Source organism: Colobus angolensis, unplaced genomic scaffold, assembly GCF_000951035.1.
Source record: "Colobus angolensis palliatus isolate OR3802 unplaced genomic scaffold, Cang.pa_1.0 Scaffold447, whole genome shotgun sequence".
Taxonomy (NCBI): domain Eukaryota; kingdom Metazoa; phylum Chordata; class Mammalia; order Primates; family Cercopithecidae; genus Colobus; species Colobus angolensis.
In genome coordinates, this window is record NW_012117899.1 from 1,320,201 (window position 1) to 1,346,822 (window position 26,622).

At 45.5% G+C, this 26,622-nt stretch overlaps 1 protein-coding gene across 2 annotated transcripts in view; it reads right to left on the reverse strand.

Annotated features, from left to right (window-relative positions):
• Nucleotides 1-26,622, reverse strand: part of ATP1A4 (ATPase, Na+/K+ transporting, alpha 4 polypeptide) — a 36,513-nt gene that overhangs the window by 3,322 nt on the left and 6,569 nt on the right. Inside the window, exons 3-19 of one of the 2 annotated variants that reach the window (XM_011957658.1) lie at nt 25,666-25,676; nt 24,943-25,077; nt 24,550-24,667; nt 19,348-19,616; nt 17,329-17,527; nt 16,979-17,088; nt 16,643-16,777; nt 12,443-12,632; nt 12,127-12,299; nt 10,164-10,300; nt 9,692-9,842; nt 9,206-9,374; nt 7,370-7,524; nt 7,014-7,137; nt 5,941-6,086; nt 1,817-1,947; nt 1,599-1,700 (exon numbers count right to left, since the gene is read on the reverse strand). In XM_011957658.1, coding sequence (XP_011813048.1) covers nt 1,599-1,700; nt 1,817-1,947; nt 5,941-6,086; nt 7,014-7,137; nt 7,370-7,524; nt 9,206-9,374; nt 9,692-9,842; nt 10,164-10,300; nt 12,127-12,299; nt 12,443-12,632; nt 16,643-16,777; nt 16,979-17,088; nt 17,329-17,527; nt 19,348-19,616; nt 24,550-24,667; nt 24,943-25,077; nt 25,666-25,676 — 2,455 coding nt within the window. The remainder of the gene's footprint in view (nt 1-1,598; nt 1,701-1,816; nt 1,948-5,940; nt 6,087-7,013; nt 7,138-7,369; nt 7,525-9,205; nt 9,375-9,691; nt 9,843-10,163; nt 10,301-12,126; nt 12,300-12,442; nt 12,633-16,642; nt 16,778-16,978; nt 17,089-17,328; nt 17,528-19,347; nt 19,617-24,549; nt 24,668-24,942; nt 25,078-25,665; nt 25,677-26,622) is intronic. The other variant, XM_011957657.1, reaches the window with a different exon arrangement.

Genomic DNA, 26,622 nt, shown 5'->3' on the forward strand with positions numbered 1-26,622 from the left:
ATAGCTCATTCCACATGCACACAAATATAAACATTTCTACACAAATAGCCACCCCACCCCTTCATTCAACAAACAATTGTTTTATATACTCTGTGTCTGTGTTAGGTATTGGGGAAATAAAAATGACAACATGTTGGTCTCATGTAGCTCTCAAGGAACTCAGGGGAATCAGAGAAAAGAGGGTGAACACACACACACAGAATACAGAATCGCAATATTAGGTGCTAAGTTTTATGGTTAAGGTGTACACAGAGTGTTTGAAAGCACAGATAATACTCAACTGCATTTGTTATTATGTCTATAATGGCATTAATAGCAACAAGAATAAAGCTACTAGTAACAAGGCATCCACCATGACCCAAACATGCTTGGTGCTTTATGCCCATTTCTACGTGTAAATCTCACAACACTCTGCAAGGTCCATCCCTGGAGTGTATTATTGAGACTTTGCAGGTGTAGCTGAGGCTCAGAGTGGTTCCATACTTGTCCAAGGTCACAGAATAATACATAGTAGAGTTGAGACTTCCACCTGGGATTGTCAGTGTCTAAGGCCAGTGCCAACGTCTCCTATTAAACATTAATTGAGTGCCTACGTTGTATAAAGCATCGTGTAAAACACTACAAGGGATGGAAAGGTGAGCAGAGTACGGACATACACAGAAATGTGTTGGAAGAAGGACAGGTGTGGTGGCTCATGCCTGTAATCCCATCATTTTGGGAGGCAGAGGCGGGTGGATCACCTGAGGTTGGGAGTTCGAGACCGGCCTGGCCAACATGGTGAAACCCCATCTCTACTAAAAATACAAAAAATTAGCTGGGCATGGTGGTGGGTGCCTGTAATCCCAGCTACTCAGGAGGCTGAGGCAGGAGAATCACTTGAACCAGGGAGGTGGAGGTTGCAGTGAACCGAGAATGTGCCATTTCACTCCAGCCTGGGCAATAAGAGCAAAACTCTGTCTCAAAAAAAAAATGTGTTGGAAGAATACATACTACATCCTTAATGGAGGCTACCTATGCAAGTTGGGTTGGGTAATGGGGATGGGAGTGGAATGGAACATTTGCTTTTTTCTCTGTACATTTTTAAATATAAATTTTTCCACATCAAGCATATACTAATGTTAATGCAAGGCAAAACAAAGCAAAAACCTGGAGTTGAACAAGAGAAGGCACCAGACAATAAGAATTTCAGTAGGCATGATCACATACATATACATTAAAACATATTTGCATAAGTACAACAGAATTAGCTAAGCATAGATTAGGCTATTTTTATGGTTACTTCAGCTCCAAGCAATATGTATCCTTGGACAACTACAGCACACATCATCACGAAAAAGATTTCATTCTGTTAAACACTGGTAAGTCTGCTAAATTTGTGTGTCTAGTGGGTTGTGATCATTTGGCACAGTCTCTAATATCTCCCTAAATAAGATCCACTTATCAGAGCGCAGATGACTCTCCTTGTACCACTGAGTGTACATGTAGCTCCATGTATCCAGGCAGCTCCTGGCTCATTACAATCCTAGTGAAACACACTCTTCCTCTACATGCTCCCCCATTCCTGGACATCCCCTGCTTGCATCCCTTCCCTTACTCACTTGAGTGGGTACATTCGCAGGGCCACGTCCATGCCTGGAGTGTAGGACAGAAATGCAGCCAAGAGTGTCTCCACCAGGATCCCAAATATTAGGACTTTGTTTCTGGGTAGAAACATTCATGGGTGTGACGGTGAGGGAGAGGAGAAGACAGGGGGAAATGGTATTTTCTGGTGTGTAGGGCTTGGGAGAGTGTTGGGGCTGTTTTGTGGGATGTTCACCTCATGCCCTGCTGGAAAGCTGAGTTGCGGCGAGTCTTGGAGATGATGAGATCCGCCCACTGCACAACCACGATGGTGACAAAAAAGGCCGTTTGGCACGTGAACTCCACAACTTTTCGTTGCTCATAGGTCTGGAGAGGGCAGGGAGGAGGAGACAGCGTCAGAAGGGGATTCTGTACACCCTAAAGCTTCTTCCCTCTCCCACCTTCTAGGACCCCAGGGCTGAGTCAGGTCTTCTTTTTTTTTTTTTGAGAGGAAGTATCACTTTTGTTGCCCAGGCTGGAGTGCAATGGTGTGGTCTTTGCTTACTGCAACTTCTGCCTCCCCGGTTCAAGCAATTATCCTGCCTCAGCCTCCTGAATAGCTGGGACTACAGGCACCTGCCACCACACCCGGCTAATTTTGTGTATTTTTAGTAGAGATGGGGTTTCACCATATTGGCCAGACTGGTCTCGAACTCCTGACCTCAGGCAATTTGACTGCCTTTGCCTCCCAAAGTGCTGGGATTACAGGTGTGAGCCACCACACCCAGCCAGGTCCTCACTCTTTAGACCCCCACAGCACTTCACAGATGTCTCTGTTTTAGCGCTTTTCATGTTGTATTATGATTTGTTTGTGTTTTCCTTGCCTGACTGAGAGCTTCTCAAGAAAAACTACTTGCCTTATTTAGCTCTATGTCCTCTCCCTGTGCTTAGTTCAGTGGATGGCATGTAGCATGGCTCAATAAATATGGATTGAGCTAATAAGAAGGGGTAAGAGAAGAAGGTAGAGTTAGAGAGGAAGGCAGGGCTGGGCACGGTGACTCACGCCTGTAATCCCAGCACTTTGGGAGGCCGAGGCAGGTGGATCACGAGGTCAGGAGATCAAGACCATCCTGGCCAACATGGTGAAACCCTGTCTGTACTGAAAAATACAAAAAATTAGCCGGACGTGGTGGTGAGTGCCTGTAGTCCCAGCTGCTTGGGAGGCTGAGGTGAGAGAATGGCGTGAACCTGGGAGGCGCCACTGCACTCCAGTCTGGGCAACAGAGTGAGACTCTGTCTCAAAAAAAAAAAGAAAAAAGCAATAAAAAGAGAGGAAGGCAGAGTCAGGAGATATAGGTCAGAAAGGGTGGGGCCAGAGGACAGTGTGAATACAGGGGGGAAAGAAATACCCCAAAGAGTGGTATCAGATAGGAGACATTCATTCATTCGTTTGCTCTGTCATTCACACTTTACACATAAGGAACTTAGAGTCTAGTGGGGAAAATAAATATGCTAACCATGTCAGCACAATTAGGTAGGTTATAAAAGAGAGATTGCAGAGGGCTGTGGGAACACAGAAGAGGTGCATCTAAATTAGACTGGACAGAAAAGCTTCTGTTTTAAAAACTAAAACAGCATGTTTATAAATAACTCGTAGATCAAATAAATTTGAAAATATGGAAGACTGCACAATCATGAAATACTACGTATCAAACCCCATGGGATGGGGAAAAGTTGTACTTGGAGAGGAATATAGAGCCTTAAACGATAGAAGACAAGACAAAGGCTGGAAATTGATGAGCCAAGCATGGAACTTAGAATAAGACCAATCAGCATGTTTGTGTGCATCAGATCATCCCACAACTGTCCATCACAGTCAGTCGCCATTTCCTGTATCACTCACTGTCATTTCTTGAAGATTTTAGCTTCTGACACTGTTACTCCACTATTACTTCTGTCCTTGTTTTTGGAGATTGAAAAGTCCATGTTGATGATCCTTCCAATGCCGTGGTCTCACAGTTCCTTGATCTTCTCTTCCAATGATATTGTCCTCCACTCCCCACCTGGGCTGCTTGCTCCCATCCTTAAACTCTAGATACTGTCCTTTCCAATACCTATTATTTCTTTGTAATTTCAAGCATCTTTCTCTCTCTGACCAGCATTTTTATAATTCCATCTCACTCTAGTATCCTAGTTCCAACACTTCTTGTACCCCCTTGGACTTACAATCTCTTGATTAAATATGTTATATATTTGGTTATTATCTGTCTTCCCATCCCTACCTAGAAATAAGCTCCATGAGAGCAATAACTTGATGATTTTTGTTCACTGTCATATCCCCAGGCCCTAGAACAGTACCTGGTACATAGAAGATGCTCAGTAAATATTGTCTGAATGAACAAGTGAGTGGAGGAATCACTGGAATTAATGAAAGATATTTAGAAAGCAAGGAGCGATCCTTGCTTCTACAGTGCATCATGCACTTCCTGGGTGGGTGGCTCTATACTAGATTATCTGAAAATTACAGTCATACAAGAGACACGGATGCGCCTTTATAGAGTTTGTTGCTCAGGGCAACTGTTCTCAACACATTTTTGTGATACTTCAAGAGGCCTTCAGTGTGCAGGGGGGAATTCTTAACTTTTTACCTCAAATTACTTTTAATTACCATTAATTTACTGTCAATAAATTTATGTCATGTTGCATCTTGGCAACAGGGAGGAAGTATCAAGATGGAAAACAAGGGCTTGAGCTGGGAGTTGAGATGTCGGCAGGGTGCACAGCAATGAGAACTTTGGGTGTCATTGGATCCTGGAGCAGTGTTGATAGCTGGGAATATTAACATCTGATGGCCTTTATAAGACTCAGCTAGCGGAAGCCAAGTGAGGGGCATCTTCCCAGCAATTCAGATTTGAACACAATTTGAGAAGCCTGCAATTGGCTAGGTTTGGAGACATCATGGTGAAGTGGGAAAGTGCTGGGCAGGGATCAGGAGTCCAGAATTCAAGTCTAGCTGTTTTAGGGATTCACTGTGGGACTTTGAGCAAGTTACAGAATCTTCCTAGATCAGTTTCCTCATCTGTAGAATGATGATAATTGACTGTGTCCTCTGTGACACTACAATTCTAGCAATAATTGGTGTCACATGTCACATGTCCCACTGTCCTAGAAATTGGGACAGGAGTATTCACAGATACCAAAAAAGCATACTTACTAAAATTCTTGCACACATATTGTTGGGGAGAGGGCTTCGGTTTGAGCTTCATTCATCTTGGATGTTAGAAAAGACAACTATAGAGAGGTATTCTCTAGGTTAAAAAGGTTTAGAATGATTAGGAAGGGATATACAAAGAAAATAGGTTTTCAGATTTTTTTTTCTTTGAGACGGAGTCTCGCTCTGTCACCAGGCTGAAGTACAGTGGCGCAATCTCAGCTCACTGCAATCTCCGCCTCCTGGGATCAAGCGATTTTCCTGCCTCAGCCTCCTGAGTAGCTGGGATTACAGGCACGCGCCACCATCCCCAGCTAATTTTTGTATTTTTAGTAGAGACGGGGTTTCCTCATGTTGGCCAGGATGGTCTCAATCTCTTGACCTCGTAATCCATCTGCCTCTGCTTCCCAAAGGGCTGGGATTAAAGGCGTGAGTTACTGTGCCCGGACAGTTTTCAGAATTTATATTTATTTAGTTAGTTTTTGAGACAGAGTTTTACTCTTGTTGCCCAGGCTGGAGTGCAATGGCATGATTTGGGCTCACTGCAACATTTGCCCCTCGGGTTCAAGTGATTCTCCTGTCCCAGCCTCCTGAGTGGTTGGGATTACAGGCACACGCCACCACGCCCAGCTAATTTTGTACTTTTAGTAGAGATGGAGTATCTCCATGTTGGTCAGACTGGTCTTGACTCCCAACCTCAGGTGATCCACCCACCTCCCAAAGTGCTGAGATTACAGATGTGAGCCACCGTGTCTGGTCTCAAATTTTAAATCATATCATTTGAACTGTCAGGGAGGAAGAGTATAACAGGAGAGGACCCAGCATTTATTTCTGGGGCAATCATGGTTAGAACCTGGGACAACAGAAACCAGCTCAGAAAAGTTGATATGACAAAGACTTCAAGGAGCCAAAGGACCCAGACAGGCAGGGCCAGACAACAGACAGGAGGAGCCAGCTGGAATGAGCCTGTGCTAAACAGAAGAGGATTTGCTGTTGTGACTGGAGACTGAGGGCAAGTGTGAGAATGCTCATACAGGACTGAAGAAAAGGCATCGGCTCTGCTTGTGGGGTGCTTCCCTTCTTGCCGCTTAAAAAATTTGCTAGACCCACTCTCCCCTGTCACTCTCACTCTTACTGGTCTCAGCTCCTACCTTATCCCTTCTACTCACCCACTGCTGTCCGTAGCTGTCCTCCAGGTCATTCAAGTATTTATCTTCCCAGTGGAGGCGGATGCCCAGCAGATCAACAGGCCTAAAACCATTCTCAGCCAGGATTACAAAGTAGGTAAAGAATCCAGCCAGAGCCTGGATCATCCCTGTGAATGACAGAGTTGCAGGACAGGGGAGCTTGGTTCAGAGAAGGGCCCCAAAAGGTAGGCCAGGGGAGGGCTAGGGGCTGGGACTTGCTTCTGGCTGGGCTGGTGTGTGTCTGAAGAGTAATGCGGAAGAGTCTTGCCATCAGCAGCCTGAGCCTGTCATCTCTCATCTCTGTGGGACTTTCCTTCAAGCCCTGACATTTATTTCTAAACTCTGACCCCGAGTCAGCTTTGAATCATATAATCTTAAAACTAAAAAGGACTTTAGAGGCCACTGATTCCCTCTCCCAATTTGTTTTTTTTTTTTTTTTTTGAGACAGGATCTTACTCTGTTCATCGCTCACCCTATTTTCTGAAATACCATTGCACCTGGAAACTCAAGAACAAAGACTTTTAATGACTCTCAAATGTCTGTCAAGGCTGACCCCACCGCAACTGATATCTATGTCTACAGTCTTATTTTTCACTACTTTATAAAGACTAAGGGTTCTACCAACCTGATTTATTCACTCCTCTCTAACTGTGCCATATGAAATTCCCCACTCCTTTGGTCTCCCACACCTGACCATACACTTACTAGTCTAAGCCCCGTTTTCCCACACCAAGTTGAAGTCCTATTTCCTGCATAAGGCTTTTCTGGCTATCCTCATAATGGTTAGCCTACTTGCTTTGTAATCCTGTAGCATGTTCTGTCTATACTCATTACTTGGCACTTGGAGATGCTATCATTTTATGTATGTTTGTTCCTTTTGTACTGGACTCTAAGTCAAGGGCAGATCAGAGGTGAGTGGTTCTTTGTGTTTTCAGGGCCTAGAACAGTTTGTTGCTGAGAAAATATCTCCCTGACTTCCAAACTGAGATGGCTCACGTTGCCAGGCAGGGGCAACCACTCCCCACTCCCTCCACTCCTCATTCCTCTGGGCGCACCAATCTGTCCATAGGCCATGCCAATGAGACGGTGGTTCACCAGATTATCCGTCTTTGGGTTCCGTGGAAGCCTCTTCATGATGTCGCTTTCAGCTGACTCATAAGCCAAGGAGATGGCAGGGACCTGGAGGATGGAGGGTGGGGACGACAGGGGTCACAAAGTTCAGAAGGAAACTCAGCAGTAATTCGAGCTCTACCCTTCTGTCTTGACGCAGCCTCAATCCATCTCACAGGAGGTGCGAGAGCTGGGTCATAAGTGGGTTGTCATGAGTTTTAGTAAGGTAGCTCCAGGCAGAAAGAAGGGAGCTTAGGAGGCAGAATTCTGGGAATCTCTTGCTCATCAGCTTGACCCTTACCATGTCAGTGCCGAGATCAATGCAGAGGATGGTTATGGTTCCCAGAGGTAGGGGTATACCGAGGATGATGAACATCAGGAAGGGGGTGATCTCAGGGATGTTGCTGGTCAGGGTGTACATGATGGATTTCTTCAGGTTGTCAAAGATCAGGCGGCCTGGGGAGGATGGTCAACCTTCTGTGAGAAGCCCTGGGAGAACACACCTCCCTCATACCAGCTCCAGGACAGACAGGCCACCTCAAAGAAGTGTCACAGTCCGGGAAAGGGTCTGGAAGTCCTAGACCTCCAGGGTCCCAGTATTATTTCAAAATTGTGTGCATTTTAATCGGAGCCATGCCGTCTGTGTACTCTTTGTTCTTAGATTCACCCTAGCTAACGTTATCTGATCTCTGAAAATTAGCAGGGTTGGGCCTGGTTAATCCTGTGATGTTTGAGACTGTCAGTATAAAAGCCTTTACAAGATTAAGGCTGAAATGGAAAGAGCTGGGGCTTGGGACAGACTTGTGTTCAAATCCCATCTTCTGCCATAGCTAGCTGTGACCTTGGGCACCCTCACCTCTGTGAGTTTCATTCCTCCTGCCTTGCAAGATTGCTGCACCCATCTTGACTGCCTTTTCTCTTTTTTTTTTTTTTTTTTTTTTGAGACGGAGTCTCACTCTGTCGCCCGGGCTGGAGTGCAGTGGCCGGATCTCAGCTCACTGCAAGCTCCGCCTCCCGGGTTCACGCCATTCTCCTGCCTCAGCCTCCCGAGTAGCTGGGACTACAGGCGCCCGCCACCTCGCCCGGCTAGTTTTTTGTATTTTTTAGTAGAGACGGGGTTTCACAGTGTTAGCCAGGATGGTCTCGATCTCCTGACCTCGTGATCCGCCCGTCTCGGCCTCCCAAAGTGCTGGGATTACAGGCTTGAGCCACCGCGTCCGACCGACTGCCTTTTCAAAGACCGAATCCCTCTCTGCACTCTCTGCTTGGTCTGTCCCACGACACTTATCTTCTTTTAACATACTATATAATTTACTTATTTGATTGTCTGTCATTCCCACTAGAAATTAAGTTACATGAGGGCAGGGATTTGTGTCTTTTGTTCTCCCTACTATTGTATCCCCAGTATCAAGCATAGTGCCTCCCACATAATCAGTGTTCAAACGAACTTATCGAATTGAGTGGATATAAAATACCAAGCAAAATGTCAAGATTATGCAAGGTTTCAATAAAATGGTAATCATTATTATGATGTGGATTGCTATATGTTTTAGTAAGATAGCTCCAGGCAGAAAGCAGGGAACCTGGAATGCAGAATTCTTGGGCTCTCCTGTTTGCCGGAGGGCATGCTCTTCACAATTCTCTGGGGCAGAGGGTGTGTAATTGGGCTCATGCAGTCAATTCATGGGTCAGGCTCCAGCTGATCCTGATGTGTCACCATTATTTAGGCAACAGGTTCCTAGAAGACCCTCCTAAAGATGGCAGTGCATGGAATAGTTCCAGGGGTGTGGCTACATCTTGGAACTTGCTGTGGGCCTACTTGAATTCCAGTGAGGGGACTGGAATTCCTCACAGTGTGGACAGTGAGAACTCTGGTATGTTATACCAGAGTTCCAGTCTCCCTGATAGGAAAATAAAATGAATAAAGTGGACTTTTATCTGCTCTCATCAAAAGGGGTTGCAGATAGTGATGTACCAGCTGATCTAATTTGCAAAATTTTGTCTTATAGTGATTTTCTTCTGAGCCCGTACAGGCTCATGGAGGTCGGATGATGGGAAAACAGAAAGAGGGGATGTACACCAACCCCCACCTGAGTCCAAGGTTGAAGTCTCCACCCTGGGCACCCTGCCTCCTCACCCTCCTCCACCCCCGTGACGATGGAGGCAAAGTTGTCGTCCAGCAGGATCATGTCGGCTGCCTGCTTAGAGACGTCAGAGCCAGAGATGCCCATGGCAATGCCAATGTCAGCCTTCTTCAGCGCAGGGGAATCGTTCACCCCATCACCCGTCACGGCCACAATGGCTCCCTGAGGAAGTCCAGACAGAGGGAGTGAAAAATTTATTGCATCAGATCCAGAACTAGTCCCAAAGATCAGTATGATTTCTGCATCCCTCGTTTCCTGATGTAATCATGCTTGATCTAGGGCTCCCGTTCTTCTCCCACTCCTCCTGAGATATTTAAACTTTCAGGGAGCCCCCAAACTGAAGGCCACCATGGAGGTTCCAGATAGGTACTCTCTGGAGTCTCCTCCAGCCCAGCCCATATGTTCCTCTGCTTGGTTTGGAACTGGGCTAAGCCACAAGAGTTCTGCCAGTTTCCTTGGGGCTCCTTTTCCTTCCTTACCAGCCTCTGACATCCCTCGACAATGATGAGCTTCTGCTGAGGGGAGGTCCGAGCAAACACAATCTCAGTGTGGTTCTGGAGGATCTGATCAAGCTGCTTTGACTGTAAGTCCTTTAGTTCTGTACCATGCACCACAATGGCTTTGGCAGCACTGAGGGAAAATAATTTCAAAAGGCTAGTTTTGGGTGTTGAGAATTCACCAGGGGTCTTGGTGCCAATCTTGACTATAGCTTCATTGCTTCTTCTTTCAACCTAGTCTCCTCACTTGTCCCCAGCCCTATATTGTCCCCAAATTAACACATCCTATTCCCTCCCCCACACTTTTGTCAACCACTTCTCTCTTTACTTCTTTCTTCATCTTGCTTCCTACCTATTGAAGGAGACTCCAAGAACTTTAGTAAAGTGGCCTCTGCGTGGGGCAGGCTGGGGATGGAGGGAACATGGCAGATCTTGAGTTCTTTAGTGATCTCACCTGGCATCAACCTTGCTGATAGGGATCTTAAGCCGGGCAGCAACTTCCTCTGCCGTCTCAGTGCCTTCTGAGATGATGCCCACACTCTTGGCAATGGCCTTAGCTGTAATGGGATGATCTCCTGTTACCATGATCACCTGGGTTGAGAAGGGGAGGGAAGAGGAGCAGAATCATCTTCAGAGCCTGGATCCTTCATCTTTCTGCTCTAAGAACTGACAGACCACTGCTTTTTTTCAACAAGGATTTCAGTTGCTCATTCCCAAGAACTTGTGGTATAGACCAAAAACCATGCTACTGTGATTTCAACCCTCGGGAGTGGGTCAAGACCATGAGACCATAAAACAGGACAATTTGGATCCTAGATTTACCAGGAATAAGCCAGAGATTTGACTATATTCAGAATTTCATTTAATTGCTCCAGAAGCTATTCTGCTTCCTTAAGTGCAAAGACAGAAACACCTACACATAGAACAAGTGGTAACAAAGGAATGTCTGGAATAATCCATCTGCCTAGCAAAATTTCATCTAAGGCCCAGTGCATTGAAATTCTCACTCTACCTTTCTTCTTTCTGTGGCCTCACCCTGCCCCTTTGTTTCAGCTTGGTTTTGGATACCTGGTACCTAGTCCTGTCCCATTTCTACCCAAAGATGAATACCCATGCTGTGTGCTTTCATAGCATTCCATTCCTGCCATATTTCAGCACTTGCCACACTTCTCTGTCTGGTGATTGCCTGTTTATCTCTCTCCCGCACTAGACTGAGAGCTCTGCAAGGGTAGCTTCCTTGTAAAGTTTCCTGCCCTAGCCCTAGCACAATGCCTAGCACATAGTAAGCCATCAACAAATAATTACTGAATGAAGGAATGCAGGAATGATCACTACCTGGCAATCACTGCTCAAGGTTCCCTAGTCCCTCCCAGCACACATGGCCCAGACTGACCCCGGACAAACTGCCAATAGTCATAGGTCTAACATAGAGCCAGTTCCAACAGACAGCACCTAGTTCTCCTTAAATACCTCCAATCCCCCAAACCTAGGAGCCAGAATATACAGGTAATCCAGAATGTAAGGTATGAGCAGGGAAGGTGTCTATATCTAAACTATAAAGATGTGTATGAGTCTTAGAATTTGACCCAGGAAACATGGGACACAGAACATCTCAGAATTTGAAGAATTCTATTGCTGCCATTCCATGAAGTTCAAGGCCCAACCTGACCAAAGAGGATTTTCTACCTCTGGGTTTGTTCTGAAGCTGAACCTCACTCTCGGTCGGACCGATTTTTGGTTTCCAGTTTTTACACCTGGACATATACCTCTTAGGGCAGCTGTTCACACCCATTGAAGATCCTTCAGCTCTCAATATCTCATTCTCACTATTGCCTGGTCCAGAGCCCCAGCCCTCCTAGCCTCACCCTTTTACCACCCATCTCGGCAGCACATTTACACGATGTCTTCTAGCACTTTGCTATTCCTAGTGTGGTCTGCAGACCAGCAGCAACAGCATCGCCTGGGAGCTTGTCAAAAATGCAGTCTTTCAGGTTTCCCTGGACCTTCTGAAGCCAAATATGCATTTCAAAACAATCCCTGAGGGATCTGCATGCATGTTGGTCTGAGAAGCACTGTGCTGGACACTGGTTCTCAGACTTCTCTGCTCATTGGAAACTCCAGGAAAGTTTTTAAAAATACTTTTGCCAAGATCCTATCCTGAGAGTTTCTAATTAAATTGGTCTGGGGTGTGTCCTAGACATCCAATTTGTAAAGGCTCCCTGGTGATTCTAATGTTCAATACAAGTGGAATTCTAACTAGAGAGGAAACTTACTATTAAATAGAAATCAGAAGCCCAAGGAAACAGAAATCGGCTCAATTAAACTAAGATTATTAAGCATCTACTCTGTGCAAGGCCTTCTAGTAGATGCTCCAACTTGTGACAGGTTGGGGGCTCCTGGGCTGGCAAGTTATTTACCTTAATTCCTGCACTACGACACTTGCTCACAGCATCAGGCACGGCAGTTCGGGGAGGGTCAATCATGGATATGAGGCCCACAAAACAAAGGTTATCCATGGGGAAATTTATTTCATCTGTATTAAACGGGAATCCCTTGGAGAAGCTGCTAGGCAGATTCAAGAAGCAGAAGCCTGGAGAGATACAGAGGGAGGGACCAGTAGTCATCCAGCACTCTACATTCCTATCTGCTTACCCCAACATCCTTGATTTCTCACCCCACGGATAATAACCATTTTGATGCCATTCTTTAAAAAATTCTCCTACAGCTCCTCACCTAACACACGTTCCCCAAGACCTCCCAGTTCTAAATAGGCCTTTTGGAAGGCTTCCTTCATTTCATCGTTCATTGGGTGCTCTTGCCCATTCAGAAGAAAAGTAGAACAAAACTCCAAGATCCTCTCCGGAGCACCCTTCATCGTCAGTATGTGGGTCTGGGAGCTGTCCTCCCGAAGGTGGATGGACATCTAGGGAGAGCAGAGGGAGCACTGATGGGACAGGAGGAGAGAACAAGGATCAGGGGCAAAAAGAAGGGGAAGATTTCAAAGGTAAAAAGACAGACAACGTGTTTCATACTCCTATTTCTTTTGTTCCCTCCCCTCCCCAGTCACATCTCGCCCAGGTTGAGTGCAGCCCCTTCTCCTTTTTCCAGGAAACTGCAGCCTGGTATTATTTGCACGGGAATCTCTATTATCTTCTCAGCCGGAAGCTCCCTGGGGGCAGGACCAGGCACTCTCACTTTCCCCCTGCGTTCTTCCTTGTCAACTGGATGGCGAGAGAGCAGAAATAGTGGGACTGGCAAAGAAAGAAAGCAGAGTAGACAGGAAAGAAAAAGAGTCTGAAGGCCAGGCGTAGTGGCTCATGCCTGTAATCCCAGCACTTTGGGAGGCTGAGGTGGGTGGATTGCTTGAGGTCAGGAGTTCAAGACTAGCCTGGCCAGCATGGCAAAGCCCCGTCTCTACTAAAAATACAAAAATTGGCTGGGCATGGTGGTATGTGCCTGTAATCCCAGCCACTTGGGAGGCTGAGGCAGGAGAATCACTGGAACCCTAGAGGCAGAGGTTGCAGTGAGCCAAGATTGCACTATTGCACTTCAGCCTGGGTGACAGAGCCAGACTCTACCTCAAAAAAAAAAAAAAAAGTCCAAAGACGTATGTTCTGGGGCCAGCAAGAATGCATTATGGCCTCAGCTCAGTTCATTTAACCTTGCAAAATCTTAGTTCCTTCAACACAACATAAAAGTGTCTGCCTGGCCTCCTTCCTGGGGTTTTTTGTTGTGTTTTGTTTTTGTTTTTGTTTTTGTTTTTTTGAGACGGAGTCTCACTCTGCCGCCCAGGCTGGAGTGCAGTGGCCGGATCTCAGCTCACTGCAAGCTCCGCCTCCCGGGTTTACGCCATTCTCCTGCCTCAGCCTCCCGAGTAGCTGGGACTACAGGCGCCCGCCACCTCGCCCGGCTAATTTTATTTTTTAGTAGAGACGGGGTTTCACCGTGTTAGCCAGGATGGTCTCGATCTCCTGACCTCGTGATCCGCCCGTCTCGGCCTCCCAAAGTGCTGGGATTACAGGCTTGAGCCACCGTGCCCGGCCTTGTTTTTGTTTTTGAAGACGGAGTCTCACTCTGTCACCTAGGCTGGAGTGCAGTGGTGTTATCTCAGCTCACAGAAACCTCTGCCTCTGGGTTCAAGTGATTCTCCTGCTTCAGCCTCCCGAGTAGCTGGGAGTACAGGCACCGCCACTATGCTGGGCTGATTTTTTGCATTTTTAGCAGAGATGGGGGTTTCACCATGTTGGTCAGGCTGGTCTTGAACTCCTGACCTCAGGTGATCTGCCCACCTTGGCCTCCCAAACTGTTGGGATTACAGGCATGAACCACCACACATGGCCCTTCATTGGGTTTTTATAAGAGATAGTGTAGAAAATACTTTGACAACTGTGAAGTACAATCCAAAAATAAGTTAGTCATTCTAGTGCCTGGGCCTCTGTCTCCTAAAACCATGAGAAGTCTCCTGAGAGGGGCTAGCTAGTGTGGCTGGGCATGGGGATCCTTGTGGCTGTGGTGAGGGAGGGAAAGGGCACATTCATGAAAATGAACCCAAGGGGACAACCCACAGCAAGGAGAGAGAAATGTGGGTTTTGCATTTCCTCTTGATCTCTGATGTATGAAAAGGAGCTCTCCATGGGGTTCCTCTTGTGATGGACAGGAAATGCCCGCTAGGTCGCCTGTTGAGAACAAAATCGACGCATTGAAAGGAACAGTGGGAGTGCAGAGGAGGCCAGACTGTACTGCTCACAGTACAGTAAGCAGGGTGGGAAACCAGTGCACAAAACGTGGTTATAACTGTTCTGTTAGTTTGTTCAGTTGCATTCAAAATATGCTTAAGCAATTAAGAGGAAGAACCGTAACTCACTTGAGCAGAAAGCTGGAAAAGGTTTAAAGAGCTCAGTTTTCTAAATTCTCAGTAAAATGTGTTGAATAAGTGAAGGGCCCAGGAGGTGACGGCAAGACCTATTAGTAATTTGGTCACGGAAGAAAATCACATCTTGATAGAAAATTACAAATAAAAGAGACGGAGGGAAAAGTCTGGAAATGCTGGAACAGAGCATCTTCTTCGTTTCCTTTTTATCTCAGAGGGAAACAGACCAAGCTTTGCAAACCACCAGCAGTCTGAGATGTCTCTTGCAAAGACTGGAGTCTCCACCGTTAGGGCAAGCTAAGGAAGGCACAAACTGAGGGCCTCCCAGAGCAAGTGCTTGCCAGAGCTTGGTGGCCAGGGGGACAGTCTGTCACACTCAGTGAACCACTGAGGACAAGTCTGCCATTTGAGCCACATGTTCAGTAGCTCAGAAGAGGCACTAACATAGTCATTTGGGAGAAGGTCACTATTTGTTGGATGCCCCAACAAATGTTGTGAATATTTTTTGCTTTTATTTTGAATCACATAGAAGGAGAGGTACCTAATTCTTTCCAGTTAGAGGCTATGCTGCCGTCAAAGGCCTGCCAAGCCACAGAATTCCTGTCTGACTAGTGAGGCCACTAAACATCAGAAAAAGATGGGAATAAGTTTGCCATTTGGGCCTAAAAGACCTATTTTATTACACTGACTAAAAACCAGTTGAGACAGAAAAGGATAGATCTATTTAACCCTTACTTGCTCAGTGTTCAGTGTAAAACTATGAGTAATTCAGTTTAAAAAAATTTATATAGAGGCCAGGCACGGTGGCTCACACGTGTAATCCTAGCACTTTGGGAGGCTGTGGCGGGTGGATACCTGAGGTCAGGAGTTCGAAACCAGCATAGCCAACATGATAAAATCTCATCTCTACTAAAAATATAAAAAATTAGCTGGGCGTGGTGGCACATGCCTGTAATCCCAGCCACTCGGAGGCTGAGGCAGGAGAATCACTTGAACCCGGGAGGTGGAGGTTGCAGTGGGCCAAGATTGCACCATTGCACTCCAGCCTGGGCAACAAGAGCGAAACTCTGTCTAAAAAGAAAAAAGAAAAAAAAAGATACCAGCTGACTTGGGAGTCTCGTTGTCATTTTCTCTGACACGTTTTCCCAACACCTGAATGTCTGGCCTTTTCAGTAATGCATGGAGTGGAAGAATCTACTTCCCTGAGCAAATCTTGATTGCCCTGTGGAACTCAGTTCGCGCCTGGCAAAACTCCAGTTCAGATAATGCCACTGTTCCTGCATCTTACCTTAACCCTGTCTTCAGTCTGCCCAGATTCTACTTGGGAGAGAAAGACTCTCTTTCCTGTCCCTCCACAGTCTCTCACTCAGCATTTCCCCTGCTCTCGTCCACTCCTCCCTGGAGAGTGGACCAAAATGTTCCTGGGAAATGAAAAACTTCACGCACATGAACACATGTAATTAGTTAAGGTTACGTAGAAGTAGGGGAGACTCTAATCTAATATGATTTGCATTCTTATCAGAAAAGAAGATACAAGACACACAAGGGAGAGGGTCAGGTGCCAATGGAGGCAGAGACCCCTGATCGCCTACCCACTGGCAGCCACTAGAACTGCAAGTCAAGTGTGGGGTGAAAGGAAATACTTGATGGCTAACGAAATAAAGTGTCTTGCAAATGCAACCTAATTCTGCAGTGGCAAATCTCCTAGTAGACACAGAGGGGCCCCCTAACAGCTGCATGTGACTCCAACATGACTTTCATCAACCAGCTTCTGCTATCTACAGACATTTCAGAGAGCATTTTATGACTCGCTTTTTTCCCAAGTGGCACAGCGCAGAGCTCTGCATAGGACTGACTGATGCCTCTTCCTTTATCACCTGTTTCACCTCTCTTTACCTGTTTGTCACGTTCTCTTGATGTGAGTCTTCTGTTAATTGGGATGCAGGTTCTACTGAGCTCCTCCACTGCTCAGAGGTGAAGTTGAAGGCAGAGGCAAAGCTCCCCTTGCTCCAGTGATGAGCCCATCCCCCACCAGCATTCTCCTACCTTTGTGGATTCTGTACCTGGTACTTGTTGGTGGAATTAAAGGGAATCTCTGCCACCTTGGGGTTTTTCTCTCTCATCTCCGCCACAGAGCTGTAAGACTGCTCGATGAACTTGAGGAGGGCTGACTCAGAAGCATCACCCGTTGTGGCTCTCTGCCAGGATGGGGTTTGTAGAGTAAGCCCCAGGGGCATGCCACCTGGGCGTGAGGCATACCTGTGGCAACATGGAGAGCGGACAAATAGGGGAGGGCGGGTACCTGGGGTGAAATTACTGAGCTCCAGGAGAGGATTTTTTGGGAGAGGGCAGGTTATGTCCTGGACACTGAGGTACCCTCTTCCCCTTGGGCCTGACACCTTAGCAATGGGCAGGATCTCCTGATTGGCCTTAAAGTCAGCCCGGTTGCAGAGGCCAGCGATTTGGGCCAGGATAAACCAGGTATCAGAGCTCTTGGCAAATGTTTTTCCTAGGGAGAAAGAAAAGAAGAACTGTGAGCAGGGAATGAGAATTTTAAGCAAGCGGTTATTCACATCCTGTTTGGCACCCAGATACTTCACAGGAGCAGTGTTTCTTTCCTTCACACCTCCCTCTTCTTCACTCCACTTTCAGGCTCCCTCCTCTCTGTCTGGACTCACCATTCTCTCTCAGCTCACTCATCACATCCCCCAAATCCCTCCACTCTTCTTCCACCAATACCACTAGTCACCAGTCTGTTCTTCGGTGGTGTCAGCCTCATACACGGTCATATCGAACCACATGTGGGTGACGGTCATGCAGTTCTGGGTGAGGGTGCCCGTCTTGTCTGAGCAGATGGTGGATGTGGAGCCCAGCGTCTCCACCGCCTCCAGGTTCTTCACCAGGCAGTTCTTCCGCGCCATACGCTTGGCTGTGAGGGTCAGGCTCACCTAAAGCCAAGAAGAGAGGAGAGAATACACACGGGAGATGGAATACTCACACCACTTTGCATTGTGGACATTTGATCATTTTTAATGCTATTTTAATTTTTTGTACTTATTTCCCTTTTGTTCCCACCTACTCTTTAAACATTTCATTTCTGGCTGTGGTAAAGGAAATTAAGAAAGTGATTGTGGTTTCTGCTTTATGGTAAGAGTTTCAAAAAATAGTGCATTTTTTAAAAAAATGTCTTTTTCTGTTTTTGTTTTTGAGACAGAGTCTCGCTCTGTGTTGCCCAGACTGGAGTGCAGAGTGATCTCGGCTAACTGCAACCTCCATCTCCCAGGTTAAAGCGATTCTTCTGCCTCAGCCTCCCGAGTAACTGGGACTACAGGCGTGCACCACCATGTCCAGCTAATTTTTGTATTTTTAGTAGAGACAGGGTTTCACCAGGTTGGACAGGCTGATCTCGAACTCCTGGGCTCAAGTGATCTGTGCGCCTTGGCCTCCCAAAGTGCTGGGATTACAGATGTCAGCCACTGTGCCCAGCCAAAAAACAGCTTATTTCTTTACTAGGGTATCATAGACAAGGATCCTCTTCATTCCCCCCTGGAATATTCCTCTCCCTCAGGATCCTTGCATCTTTTCTATTCAGCAATCTCTTTTTCATTCAAGTTTAGGCCACACCTCTTTAAGTCCAATCTTTCCAGGGACCACATAGATAGCTAATCTTTTATGATGGTATAAGATGGGAGGTGATGGTATAAGAGGGGGTGTTGGACCAATAGTTTAAACAAAGAATGTGGAGGAGATAACAATAATATCACAGCATTGAAAAGGACTTGAAAAATCATTTAAACCAAAAGACTTTTGTTGATCGTGAAGGCAATGTAAGTCAAGTGTGAGGCAAGATTGTTTTAAAAGCTAATGAATTCTTAGGCTGTGGTTATGTTAAGTATGGACTTCTAATAATAGGATTAGGGGTTATAATTTATTTACATAATATCACTAGACCCTACATTTTTGTGCTAGTCCAAACACACCCCAAGTATTATTCTCATTTCTCTTTTAAGAATATTGACAAACTAGAGTATACCCTCAACAGGTGATCATCAAGACAGGTGGCCTACAGACCATGTCATAGGAAGAATGGCTAAGGGAAGAGGGATTATTTCACCTGCTACCACAAGAGTTTGAGGGGACATAATGGCTACCGTCAAAAATCTAAAGGGCTAGTCTGTAGAAGAGAAAGAATTGACTTATTTTGTTTCTTCAGCTGGGAAACTTAGGACAAACAGGGATTTATAGTTCTGCTTAACACAATGAAATTTAAATAGAGCAAGCCAACAATGAAATGAATTGAGACAGAAAGGGGTGGACTTCCGGATTACTAGAAATAATAATCATCTCCCATGGGTTTTATAGAGGATATTCAGCACTGGTTGAAAGGTTGAATTTATATGATCTTTGAAGTCCTTTCCTGTAAGATTCTGTAATTCTAAATTAATCTTCCTCTATAAACTGATGAATAAATTAAGGTCTGGAGATGTTAAGTGATTTAGCCAATACTAGAACTCACTCTCAGTGACTGATAATCCAATGTATTTTCCATTGAAACTTGTTTCCTCTCTCATTGAGGAAAGAGAAGGCACCAAAATATATGGGCAGAAGGAGTCAATGTAATATTGAGAACTAAATTATTCCTGATACCCAGGTACATATCAGGAAGACTCTGCACTTGAGAGGTTCGATGACAAAAGAGATACTAGTGATCCCTTTTCCCTGGGGTGATTTGTCTGCCCTGAGGCCGTTTTCCACCCTGTCTACTCACAGTGACCGTGGCCAACAGCCCCTCAGGCACATTGGCCACAATGATGCCAATGAGAAAAATGATAGCCTCCAGCCAGCCATAGCCCAAGAGAAGTGACAGCACAAAAAAAGTGACACCAAGGAAGACGGCCACCACAGTGATCAGATGGATGAAGTGTTGGATCTCAGCAGCAATAGGTGTCTGGCCAACCGCCAGGCCTGACGTCAGGGAGGCAATTCTGCCCATCACTGTGGAGTCACCCGTAGCAATCACAATACCCCGGGCGGTTCCTGTGGATGAAGCAGGAGAGGGCAATATGATGTTGTGATAAGAAGTATAGATATTGGTCTCTGCCCCCACTTCCTGACATAGAACTTCTAAAACCCTTGAAGATAGGGGTGCTAGGAGAATCTTTTGTTCTAATATTTGGTCTTTGACCCAGTTCTGGACACAGAGCTCCTGAGACCTTTGTCATTTCTTGAATGATAGGAGCATCTGACATAGAACTCTTAAATGCCTTGGAGTTTCCTGGGTGATAGGAGTATCTTTGTTCTAATGAAGTGACTCTTTGTGGGTTCCTGGATAGCCACAGGATGGGGCTGGTCGCCAGGGCAGATAACCATGTGATTAGAGAGTTGGAACTCTCTAATCCAGTTCATGGCCTGACCTCTTTGGAGGGGAGGAGGGATGAAGGTTGAGTTGATCACCAATGGCCAATAATGTAATCGATTATACCTATGTAATGAAACATCCATTAAAAACCCCACAGGACTAGGTTTGGAAAATGTCTACATGTGTGACCGTGTGGAGGGTTACTGGAGGGCAGCCCAGACAGGATGTGGCACGGATGCTCCTCCATGCCCCTTCCCACATGCCTTGCACTAGGTATCTCTTCCATATGACTGTTCATCTGTATCCTTGTAATATCCTTTATAATAACGGGTAAACCTAAGTAAGGTGTTTCCCTGAATTCTGTGAGCCATTCTAGCAAATTAATCAAACCTGAGGAGGGAGTCGTGGGAACCCAAATTTACAGCCAGGCCAGAACCTAGGACTTACGATTGGTGTCTAGAGTTAGGGACTGTCTTGTGGGGCTGAGCCCTAATGTGTGGAATCTGATGCTATCTCCAGGTGGATTGTGTCAGAACTGAATTGAATTATAGGACACCCAATCGTCGTCCTTTGGAGAACTGGTTGTTGGTGGGGAGAACTGTCTACATGCTGGACACAGAAGTGTCCTGTGTTCAGTGTGAGTGTAGAAAAAAAAAAAAAGCTGTTTGGCCGGGCGCGGTGGCTCAAGCCTGTAATCCCAGCACTTTGGGAGGCTGAGACGGGCGGATCACAAGGTCAGGAGATCGAGACCATCCTGGCTAACACGGTGAAACCCCGTCTCTACTAAAAATACAAAAAACTAGCCGGGCGAGGTGGCGGGCGCCTGTAGTCCCAGCTACTCCGGAGGCTGAGGCAGGAGAATGGCATAAACCCGGGAGGCGGAGCTTGCAGTGGGCTGAGATCCGGCCACTGCACTCCAGCCTGGGAGACAGAGCCAGACTCTGTCTCAAAAAAAAAAAAAAAAAAAAAGCTGTTTCTTTTTTTTTTCCATCAGAGATGGTCACCCAAGACATACCAAGTCTGAATTGAGGAAGCTGTTTGGTTTGGTTCCTACAAAGAGGAAGCTGTCAATGGTCAAAAACGAAGTGGAGACTCAAGGCCCTCTGAGAGGTCATTATGTTCTGCTCTCCTCATATTTAGTTTATACAAATAAAGGTCTTCTAGTCTGAAAAATCTCTGAAGAGGTCTCACAGTTCTCCTGAAACACCCAATTTTATTACCTAATTGCCTTCACTGTCAAGAAGGCCTTTATTATACTTAATCTGAGTATCTTCTATTGCCTATATAGTTCTTATATTTTCCTCAGCAGCTAAGGAGTTTCTAGATCCCAGGAATAGTGGTTACCCTTCTGGTGGAGCCCTATGTTCCAACATCCCATTATCCCCTAACCCAGTGGTTCTCAACTGGAGGCAATACCTACCCACCAACCCCCTTCCCCAGGGACATTTGGCAATGCTTGGAAACATTTTTGGTTGTCACAACTGGGGTGGGAGAAGGCTGCTACTGGCATGAGGTGGGTAGAGGCCAGGGATGCTGCTGAACATCCTGCCATGCACAGGACAGCCCTCCTGTCCCGCACAACAAAGAATTATCCAGCTCCAAATGTGATTGGTTGAGAAATCCTGCTCTAACCTGCGCCCCCTCCCTGCTTTGCTGGCTGGAGCCAGTCTGACCTCTGCTGGGTAGCACGGGCCATAACAGCTGGGCTTCTGTGCTTATGAGGTCCCTCTTTCCTCTCCACCAGCACCGCCCCAGTCAGAAGGGCAGCTTGGACATCACGTTTGGCTTTACACACACATGATGCAGGCTACTCACCTTGAAATGAGGCGCACGACAAAATTTTTTTCTTAAAGTAATTCTTCCTGCTTTACCATAATGACTGAAATTTCTACCATTAAAACCAGAGTCAGAATCACTCAGACAGGCAGCATATCACCGAAACTGCATTTATTTTAAAAGCAGAAAGACTCAGGGCTGGAAGTTCAGTTTTCTAAATTACTAGCTCTTTTCAATAGGGCAAGTTACTTAAACTCTGAGAGTCAGGCTTCCTCATCTTTAAAATGGAATGAAAGCACTTACTAAACTATTTTTAAGAGTCCAGAAGAAGGTTAGGCACATCATAGGCACTTGAAAATTAGTTTCTTTCTTCTCATCATTTAGATGAACTTAGGGATTCCAGTAGGACCAACATAGAATCATGCTTGTGACTTAGTAGGGGCAGCTCTAATCTGGGAGCGCCCACGAACATTGTTGCATGTGGTGGTCTCCATTTTCTAAGGTTGTCTTTAGCTGTATGAGTCTGAGAGCAGGTTACTACTCAAGGAGCAGACAGGTCAGGTCAGTGTTTATGTGGAGGAGGAATCCTGAAAAGGTTCCCAGGCCAAGGCATTCTATAGATGGACTTCAAACTGGTTGCCAAAGGCATATATTGGGTCCTGTGGAATGAAGATGCTGAAATACTTGAGAGATGCTGAGGAGTTTTCTATTTTGGATCGGGTGCAGGAGGGTGGGTAGAGTATGGTGTCACCTACATATATTTTGTGTCATGGTTTAGTCTAGTTCTTCCATTTTATTCCTTCTGCTATGGTTTCCTCAAGATTGGAGAAATGGGATTTAATAATTAATCTCAGTGTGTCTAGAGAAGGGAATGGGTTGATGTCAACCTCGGGGAAGGCTGAGAAAGCCAAGCATCCGGCAACCCAGGCCAGACTGGCTCCTTCATACACCTTCCATATATTGCCAGAGAAATAGCCTAGGCTCCCTTGAAGATGCATGAGAACCCAAAGAGATGTCTGTGCCACAGCCATGTCAAGGTCTATGGTGATGAGACATGGGAGTCAAGGGTAAATGTTAAAGTTATGCTACTAATTTGCAAATTGGTCTAAGGCAAAGGTTAAAAGTCTACGGTAAAAGTTAAAGGGCAAACTGGTCTAGGGTAAATGCTATCAGTCTGTGAGTTGCTGAGAAATACCTCAACTGAAAGTCCTTCGGCCCAGCTCCTTCAACCTAGCTCCACCTTCTTGGCCACATCTTGAGTTTTGTTAGTTTCCTACAAAACCATTTTCTATCTAAACAGACCCTTGCTTCCCAGTCGAAATGCCACCACCCACTTTCCTCCATACCCTTTATCTGAACATGTACTTAGTTGATGAAAACCCTACTTTGTAAGGATAAATTTGGGCAAATTTTTTCGTAAAATCTAATAGTAGACATCTAGTGTTTTGGGGGAAAGCTTGCTAACTTGCTTCTGTCTAATCAATTTTAAAACATTTTTAATATATGTATATTATTTTCTAGTTGGATTCTTTCTCATAGTCTATTCTGTCTTAACATGACTCTTCTTCTTAAAGGTATTTTCAAATTAAATAGCAATCTTTCAGTACAGAGTAGGGACTGTGGAAGAAGCATGAGCTATGGAGACAGACCTACATTAGAATCCCTGACCCACCTCCTTTCTATTGAGCTGTACTCTTGGATATGGTGCTTAATTTCTTTGAACCTTAGTCTGCCATGTGTAAAATAGGGATAATATCTGGTATTGTGCACATTGTGGGAATTAGAGATAATATTTATAACATTTAACAAATAGTATGCATTCAATTAAAAAATAACTATTTCTAGGCGGGGCATGGTGGCTCATGCCTGTAATCTCAGCACTTTGGGAGGCCGAGGCGGGCAGATCACTTGAGGTCAGGAGTTCGAGACCAACCTGGCCAACATGGTGAAACCCCATCTCTACTAAAAATACAAAAAATAGCTGGGCATGGTGGTGGGCACCTGTAATCCCAGCTACTTAGGAGACTGAGGCAGAATAATTGCTTGAACCTGGGAGGCAGAGGTTGCAGTGAGCTGAGATCACACCACTGCATTCCAGCCTGGGTGACAGAGAGACTCTATCTCAAAAAACATAAAACAAACAAAAGAACCATTTTTAGATAATCAAACATTTGTTCTTAAGCATGAATAATGGTTTTCAAGTGTGCTCCATGGAATCTTCAGGCCTCCTTAAGGGAAAAGGGCAAAGAAGAAATTGACAGAATGATGTTCAGTCCCTTTTTATTACCACTTTGCCAGAACTGTCTCCCAGTTCAAGGATTCCTAGATTTTAGGAGCAAAGCGAAAGTTTAAGTGGTAAAGTCTAAGTGGCACCTCCGGTAATTCAAGTTTCCAATGCCAATATCTTCTCTTGGATAGGGGAATAGTTAGAAGTTAGGGTTTACCTTAGGAGAAGAATGACTTAGCAGGGCTGAACAATTTTCCTCCCTTCTGTGCCATTTTCAGCTTATAGAGCATAGTCCATTTACAAGCTAAAATAATAGCTAATAATTGTAGATCACTTACAATGTATTAGGCCTTGTGCTGGGCATTTTACATATATTATCTCAATTCACACAAAAATCTATGGAGTAACGACTTTTACTGTTATCATTGTGCAAATGTGGAAATGATGACCTTGACCTTTCACCAGAAGTCATACAGCTCATGAGTGATGGAGAAGCTTGACTGTTAACTGGCTCTTACCTACCCTGCTACCTTTAGAAGACGGTTATTAAAATCTTTATGTTTTGGTGTCTGCTTTTGAATCTATACTACTTATGGTTCGATATTCACCTTCCACACAGTTGGTAGAAAAGAAGCAGATGTTTCGGGTCTCCAGAGGGTTCTCATGGGTGAAGTCAGGGGAGCGGCTCTGGGGTTCTGACTCCCCAGTCAAGGATGAGTTGTCCACCTGGGATGGGAGAGGGGATGGGTTGTAAGGTGAGCATAGGAAAAAAGGCAGATTTATTTACAAAGATAGCATGTCTTCATCTGGTCACCAACGTCATCATTGACAGACAGAGAGAAACACATTTACACAACGTCTATTGTCTCTAACATCAAATCTGCACTTGTAACTTCTCAAGATTCTGAGTAATAAGCTTATACTTTCTCTAACAGCACAGGTGTCTACCTTGCCATGAGATCATGCTTGGGTCCCTCACATAGCTTTCTGCATCCCCTTACCTTACATCCTTGTGCAGAGATAAGCCGGAGGTCAGCAGGGACTCGGTCTCCACCCTTGATTTCCACCAGGTCCCCCAATACCACCTCTTGTACATTAATTTGCATTTTCTCTCCTCCTCGAATTACCAGAGCTTGCTGTGGGAGGATAGTGCAGGATCATTTCCAAAACTGTTGGCTTCCCCCATCCCGCTCTTAGCCTAAAACCTCCTGTTACTGGTCTCCTTCCTCCTTACTCCCATTTCTTACTATCACCCACCACATCATTCTTGAAGGTGTCTTTGGTGGATTGCAAATTCCCATGATGCTGTTTGCAGGGCCCTTTGCAATGTGACTTTGATGCTCTTCCCGTTAAGAGGTAGAGTCTATCTCTCTACCCCTAAACCTGGGCTTGGCCATGTGACTTGCTTTGGCCCATAGAATGAATGTGATGGAAAGAAGAGTTTAAAAAGTGCTTTCAGGCTGGGACTGGGGGCTAACACCTATAATCCCAGCATATTGGGAGGCTGAGGTAGGAGGACTGCTTGAACCCAGGAGTTTAAGACCAGACTGGGCAATATAGTGAGACCTCGTCTCTACAAAAAATGAAAAAAAATTAGGCAAGGTTGGTGGCATGCACCTGTAGTCCCAGCTGTTTGGGAGGCTAAAGTTGGAGGTTCGCTTGAGCCCAGAAGGTTAAGGCTTCAATGAGCCATGATCATGTCACTACACTTCAGTCTGGGTGACAGAGTGAGACCCTGTCTCAAAAAATAAAAAAAAAAGTGCTTTCATGCTGGGGCTTGCATTCCTGTTTCTGAGAATCCTCTGCCACCATATGAACAAGCCCAAGCTAACCTCTCTGTAAAAAGAGAGATCACGAAGAAAAAGGCTCCAACTGTCTCAGTCATCTTAGCTGAGGGCCCAGACATGTGAATGAGGTCATCTAAGACCATCCAACCCCAGCTGAGGTCAGCTTAGATCAGAACAACAGCACAACCACAGAATTATAAGAAATAGGAGTTTGTTATTTTAAGCTACTAAGTTTTGGGGTAGCTTGTTAGGTAGCAGAAGCTAACTGACCGTCTCTAAACTCCTAGTCTCCAAAACTGCCCAAACACTTTGTCCCAAAACTCTTACTCAAGGAAGGAATTAAGTGATACCAAAGAGAGAAGGAAATCCTGGGCTATACTACTGGAACATGATCATATTCTTGGGAAAACGTGGAGACTATTCCTTTGCAAGTTTCCAGCCCTGTGCCTAGGAACCTCTGTTTACCGTTGTATTCTTTCCAGGTACCTTTAAAAAACATTTAACTTGAAATAATTTTAAACTTTCAGAAAAGTTGCAAGAATAAAAATAGTACCAAGAACACCTACATAACCTTTATCCAGATTCACCTATTAACATTTCACCCCAGTTACTCTGTCATTTGTTTTCATCCTCTCTCTCTCTCTCTCCCTGTGTGTGTGTGTGTGTGTATACTCTTTTCCTGAACTACTTGAGGGTAAGTTACCTACATCATGATCTTTTATCCTAAAAACTTCATGTGTATTTCCTAAGAATTAAGATATTATCTTTTTTTTTTTGGAGACGGAGTCTCGCTCTGCCGCCCAGGCTGGAGTGCAGTGGCCGGATCTCAGCTCACTGCAAGCTCCGCCTCCTGGGTTTACGCCATTCTCCTGCCTCAGCCTCCCAAGTAGCCGG